Below are 6,624 nucleotides of genomic sequence, written 5' to 3'. Positions count from 1 at the left end.
CACTCCCTTTCCCTTCACTTCACACCCATCGCTCAGGGTGTGTGTGGTGTGCCTTGAACTGCGGTGGCCCAGGAGGTCCCACAGCCAGGCTCAAGCCCTCCGTTGGCCCCCACTCTTCCCTCTCCCTGCCCTGGGCCACCAAACCCCTGCCTCCCCTCACTCCCTCCTCCCAAGTGGCTGTAATTACATTACATGTCCCATGTCCTTTTAATTTGCCAACAAAGGGCAGGCAAGCAGGCGAGGCCAGGGACCAGGGACCAGGGCCCTTAGAACTGCTTGTTAAGCTGCTCTGCTGCATTGTCAGATTCAAATTGTCCATTTCACCTACACCTCCCATTAAGGCTGTAGGAAGCAGGCTCACGCTGGGAGAGAGCAGACTCTTTTATTGGGGGTTCTTTACCTCGACACTGACAGAGGGAGAAGGAGAGAGAAAAATGTATCACAACCAAAAACGGCAGCTTGGCCCAATGTGTTGTTTGGTTTGCATTGGGCAAGCGTTTTTATGTGGCGGTGCTGTGTTTGCTGACTGCGAAGGTGGATTTATACACACTCAGATCATTAGCAGGGTGTCGCTCCCATTAGGCGGTGGAAACCGTCACTGGCAACAATAAACAAATCTGCCAGGCTGGCCGCATGCTCAGACTGCCAGGCGCTCCACTCCCAGTCCCAGTCCCAGTCCCAGTATCAACCCAGTTGGCTGTCACCAACGGCCCTAAACCATGCACGCCTAAGCGCTGCCTCAGACATTCCCGCCCCATTCACATACATAAACATGTGCAGTCAAATACACATACACAACCAAATACTCCACTCCTCTTTAGTGCAAGAAGGAAAATATAGATGTGATTTTGACCAGTGCATGAACGGTTGAATCTGGGGAGACAGAATTGCAAAAATGGCTAATTTCATTCCAATGCTGTTCACTCACAACATTATGTACTAGTCTGGGAAACTGGGGGCACTAGTCTGGAAAACTTGGAAATCTTCCACATTTGACATGAAACACAACTTCATCTATAAAAGTGGAACTATTCACACATTAGGGTCTGTCAAGAAGCAGGAAACAATTTGCAGCGGGCTTCAACATTTCTTCTTTCTAAAATAACTACTTTCATAATTTTTATGGCATTTAATTTTCTAATCAGGTGAAAATAGGATTGTAACTGAAGTTTATCACTATTTAATTGAAAAAAATGACTGTTGGACAGAGAGGAAATGACAGGTTGTCAGTAATATAGACAATATCCTCCAGTAATAATGCACCAAACAGCGTGGTTTTAACACAGTTAAGGAGTTCCTATTTGTATGCTCTCACCTTTCTGAATGTCCTTCATTTCAAGGTGAAGACTTGAGATGAGGATGCCTACTGCTTGGGAACGTTTCCCATCCAGCAGCTTGATAATCTGCAGAAAAGACATAAATATCATATTTTAATCACAGTGATTACATGGAAGAGTGAGAATCCCATTGGATTACACATCCTCTATTGGATCACCATTACCATGAGACTGAAGTGGCACAGTTTATACAGTTGATAAGATGCAGACCAACAGTTCATCTTACATTCGACTAAGAAGATTTATTTGACTAGAATACTAGAACATGATTTAATATGATATATTCAGATGAAACAGGGACACAGGTTAACATCATCCACAGTCTTTTTCCCAGAGAGGCCAGAAGAAAATATCAGTTAGTCATCTCCCAGAGCAAGACCACTTGAAGATAGATTGACCCTGGGAGGGGAGAGAAGGAGTGCTCTAGAGAAGAGCCATTCTAACATCTCTGTGGAGCGTCTGGATTGACCCTAAAGCCACACTAATCTACACAGTGTCATAATCCTTCACGGTCTATGATAACAGGCTGAGAGACAGTGAGGATAGAAACCCACACGCCACAGACAGCAGGACTTATTGAATGACATCACTAAAAATACAGAGCACAGAGTATAGAGAAAAAGTCCCCCCGTTAAAAGTGCATGATATAGTCGGAAACATAAAGCCACAGGAAAGTAAAAAAGTAAAAAATGAAACCATAAAAGGACATCTTTTCAGTCTGGAAGAACAGGTTTTTTATAACAAACTATAAATTCACAGGATTTTTATTTGTGCCTACACATGGTCACAATGACTTATTACTGAATTACCCATTAAGCTAGAAACAGTTTTGGCAAGGTAAAGCCCAGCTCTACAACCTAATGTCTCAACCTTCTTCATTAGGAAGCACTGGCCGTTATTACTGCATCTCAGCTACTGGGCCATCCAGTAGGAACCAAGGAGCAGAAGCCTTAGAAGTGAGTATTGCATTACAGAAGGTAGGATGCATACTGCTTCCACGTCATTACCATTATCACTGAGGATCACCCTGTATGGGGACATGAGAGGGGAAGCAGGCAGAGTGAGAGGCCTTCCCAACACCTTTAATGAACTGCACTGGTCGGGCCACACTAACAGCTTCCCAGGAACCCTGGCCACTCGCTGTGGCCCCAGAAGCACCAATTAGCCTGTCTAGTTGACTTACTGAGAAATTACAACTGATCTGGAGGAACAAACCTGGATGCTTACTCTCAGACACGTTATGATGTTGATGCTGAGAGCTCTGTTAGAAACCCATGATGAATATAACAGCTACATCCAGTGGACACTGGGAGAACTACCCACCAGTCCAAGTCAAGGTGAAGTCCTTCCAGCAGACCAAAAAAACACTTGAAATATAGAGGAGACATTGGTTTGACACTGAAATGAAGATTAAAATAACAAAAGGAAGAGGGAGTGCTTTGAGGAGTAGCAGGTGGCTGGTGTTGGGGAGAGGGCACCAGGTTCATCAGAGAGCTGATAGTTTACACAGCCAAGGCTGAGGGGGCAGGCAGCTAGACAGGTGCCTGGGAGCCAACCCTGTCAGAGTTCACCCACCCTGGAGATACGTTACAATAATAAATGGATCAAGAGAACACATCAATAACACCCTCCACTGAATGCTCAACATCCCCACACAACGTTCTGCAAATCTTACAACCCCTCTCCCACTCAACACTCAAAATATGACTTTAATAAACCCCAGTGTGAACGATTATGTCATCCCTAAAGACGTAGGGTCTGAACAAATTAAAGCCACTATTTGTTTTACAGAGATCCATGGGTGGTGGGAATTGCTGTGCAATGTTTACGCAGGCTGTATTACTGGTGTATATGCAGGCTGAATTACTGGAGTATACGCAGGCTGTATTACTGGTGTATATGCAGGCTGAATTACTGGTGTATACGTAGGCTGTATTACTGGTGTTTACGCATGCTGTATTACTGGTGTATACGCAGGCTGTATTACTGGTGTATATGCAGGCTGAATTACTGGTGTATACGCAGGCTGTATTACTGGTGTATACGCAGGCTGTATTACTGGTGTATACGCAGGCTGTATTACTGGTGTATACGCAGGCTGTATTACTGGTGTTTACGCATGCTGTATTACTGGTGTATACGCAGGCTGTATTACTGGTGTATATGCAGGCTGAATTACTGGTGTTTACGCAGGCTGTATTACTGGTGTATACGCATGCTGTATTACTGGTGTTTACGCAGGCTGTATTACTGGTGTATACGCAGGCTGTATTACTGGTGTATACGCAGGCTGTATTACTGGTGTATACGCAGGCTGTATTACTGGTGTATACGCAGGCTGTATTACTGGTGTATACGCAGGGCTGGGGGGCAGTGGGTGGGAGTGGGGCGCTGTCAGGGTTTCCTCATCTCCTTAACGCAGCGCAGCACCCGGATCCTGTAGCTCATTATCCTCACACCCAATATGCAGCGACACGCGCATCCTCTCCTTTCCACTTCAAATGCCCCTACAGGTGTCATCTCATCTCCTCCAGCCCCACTGTGGAGCCGAGTGGAGCCACATGGCTACAATTACCCCCAGTCTGGTCTGGTGTGTCCTGGGCGGCCATGGACTGTGGAGGCTGACAGAGAGCTCATTCCCCTGCATGTCATCTCTGCTGCTTTGATATGATAATAGGTGGCGGGAAAGAAAAAGGCCTCCAGAGAAAACAGCAGCTTTCAGTTGTATTGGACACATGATACAGATTAGCACTTCCATGTACAGACTCACCCCTCTACCATTCCCTTACCGCCCCAACTTCCACTTAGGGTCCTGTATGTAGAGTTCTGCATTAGGAGGGATGCGAGAAAAATGGCTAATCTCCATAATGCACATACACATTCCACCCCCCCCCCCCCCATCACACCCCCGACTAGGCCCACAGGTGTTATCTGATCTGGCAATACTTTCTGAACAAGTTACAAGTGCGTCAGGCATGTATAGGTGTTCTGTCATCACACACACCACTGTGTGCCCTACGGCGAACATGCTTAGTGCAGTGAAAACCATCATGTGTGCAGAGTGTAGCTGCTCTTCATAAAGTTGATGGAGACGACTACAGAGCAGAGATTGAATTACTTGTCTCTGTGTCGTGTAGAACCGTATCGGTGTGGTGGCGAGGCCAGGACAGGACTATTGGCTTGTCAAATCTCCTCGGGGTAAGATATTGCAGAGTAAGGCAAGACAGCGCTCTTGATTGACCCCATGTCTCCACAGGCCCAGTCTGGCTCTGTCTGTTAGCTAGCTGGATGACAGTCTGCTCCCCCCACCACCTCTCTCCAGCTCTCCTCATTCCAGACCCCCTCTCCTTCTCCCTTCCCTTCCCTTCCCTCCCCCCTCTCCATCCTCATCTCCTCCACCTTTCCACCCTCCTCTACACTCTCCTCTCTTCCCCATTCTCCATCCCCCTCTCCCCCTCCTTTGTCTAGTCAGAGCCAGTACTTCTGGGAACCTATCAACAGATGATGATTCAGAGAGTTTGAACGTTGGAAGATAAACTTTTAGGGATAAAAGATGAAGCAGTAAACAAGTTACTTTTGTTTAGCTGACCCTTCTAAATGTGTTTGAGTGCCAAGGGGCTGTAGCCAACCCTTTCCACAGTTGTGGTAGTGTCTCCAAGTAATCATAGCTGAACACAGGCTGCTGTCTCTGGCCTGAGTATAGTACGGCCCCTAGTACAGCTCACTGCTCATGGATATCTATACCACATACTGTATCTACTATCTCAAATAAGAACTACCAAGAAAAGTATTCCCATTTCTAGTGGGTATGTGCATTTGTGCCCACACAGCTCAGGCCAATGCTCAGGCCCCATGTTGTTGTCAAGTCCAATGCTGCAACTCTGCACTCCTGCAGCCGTGTGTGTCAGCATTCCCACTAACCCCATGGCACTGAATGTGGCGTCCAAGCAGTTAAAAATCGGCCACTAGCCCAGACTGTCCTCTTCCCAATCCATACACATCGTCATCAATCTGTCAAGGCTCCAGTCCACTGTATAGGCCTTAGTGTGGGTGTATCCATCCAGTCTGGTCACTCTGAACCCACAAACATTTGATCCAACTCAGATAGCCACGGAGAGACTCCAGGGTGGCTTAAGTTAGCGATTAAGAGCGTTGGGCCAGTAAACCAAAGGTCGCTGGTTCAAATCCACGAGCCAACTAGGTGAAACATCTGTCATTGTGCCTTTGAGCAAGGCACTTCACAGCTATCAATTCTAGGAAGAGAACATTATCGTAATGTTCCCCTAATGTTTGAGTGCCCTGTTTTCCGATTGTTAGGGGAACATTCGATCTATGATAGCAAAAACCTTCTGAAAACCTTTTTCGCATGTTTTGGCGTATGTCTGTTGGGACGTTGGTGGAATATTCTCCTAACCCTCAGAAAACTGGACACATGAATGTTCTTGCAATGTTCCCATGAAATGTGTCTAGAACACTAATATATTACATTCTGAGAACATGGCAACCATGTTCTGTGTACAGTATCAGTCAAAAGTTTGGACACACCTACTCATTCAAGGGTTTTTCTTAATTTTTACTATACACAGCCTGAACGTGTGTTTTGGGGTCATTGTCCTGTTGAAAACAAATGATAGTCCCACTAAGCGCAAACCAGATCGCATGGCATATCGATGCAGAATGTTGTGGTAGCCATGATGGTTAAGTGTGCCTTGAATTCTAAATAAATCACGGACAGTGTCACCAGCAAAGCACCCCCACACCATCACACCTTGTCCTCCATGCTTCAAGGTGGGAATCACACATGCTGTGATCATCCGTTCACCTACTCTGCATCTCACAAAGACACAAAAAATCTCACATTTGGACTCATCAGACCAAAGGACAGATTTCCACCGGTCTAATGTCCATTGCTCGTGTTTTTCGGCCCAAGTAAGTCTCTTATTATTATTGGTGTCCTTTAGTAGTGTTTATTCGCAGCAATTCGACCATGAAGGCCTGATTTACGCAGTCTCCCCTGAACTGTTGATGTTGAGATGTGTCTGTTAATTGAACTCTGTGAAGCATTTATTTGGGCTGTAATCTGAGGTGCAGTTAACGCTTTTTTAAAATGTTTTATTTCAACTTTGTTTAGCCAGGTAGGCAAGTTCTCGTTTACAACTGTGACCTGGCCAACATAAAGCAAAGCAGTTCGACACATACAACAACACAGAGTTACACATGAAGTAAAACAAACATACAGTCAATAATACAGTAGAAAAATAAGTCTATATACAATGTGAGCAAATAA

The 6,624-nt window shown here is 45.7% G+C and overlaps 1 protein-coding gene across 3 annotated transcripts in view; it reads right to left on the bottom strand.

Annotated features, from left to right (window-relative positions):
* The window catches only part of LOC110497955 (formin), a 61,611-nt gene that overhangs the window by 38,836 nt on the left and 16,151 nt on the right, over positions 1-6,624 (bottom strand). For all 3 annotated transcript variants that reach the window (XR_005037748.1, XM_036954901.1, XM_036954900.1), the window contains exon 6: positions 1,316-1,403. Coding sequence is in view for 2 of the 3 variants with exons in the window: in XM_036954901.1 (XP_036810796.1) it covers positions 1,316-1,403 (88 nt within the window). In the remaining variant the exon portion in view is untranslated. The remainder of the gene's footprint in view (positions 1-1,315; positions 1,404-6,624) is intronic.

Source organism: Oncorhynchus mykiss, chromosome 19 (assembly GCF_013265735.2).
Source record: "Oncorhynchus mykiss isolate Arlee chromosome 19, USDA_OmykA_1.1, whole genome shotgun sequence".
Classification (NCBI taxonomy): domain Eukaryota; kingdom Metazoa; phylum Chordata; class Actinopteri; order Salmoniformes; family Salmonidae; genus Oncorhynchus; species Oncorhynchus mykiss.
Note: the sequence above shows the minus strand (reverse complement) of the source record. Positions and strands in the feature narration are given on the sequence as shown.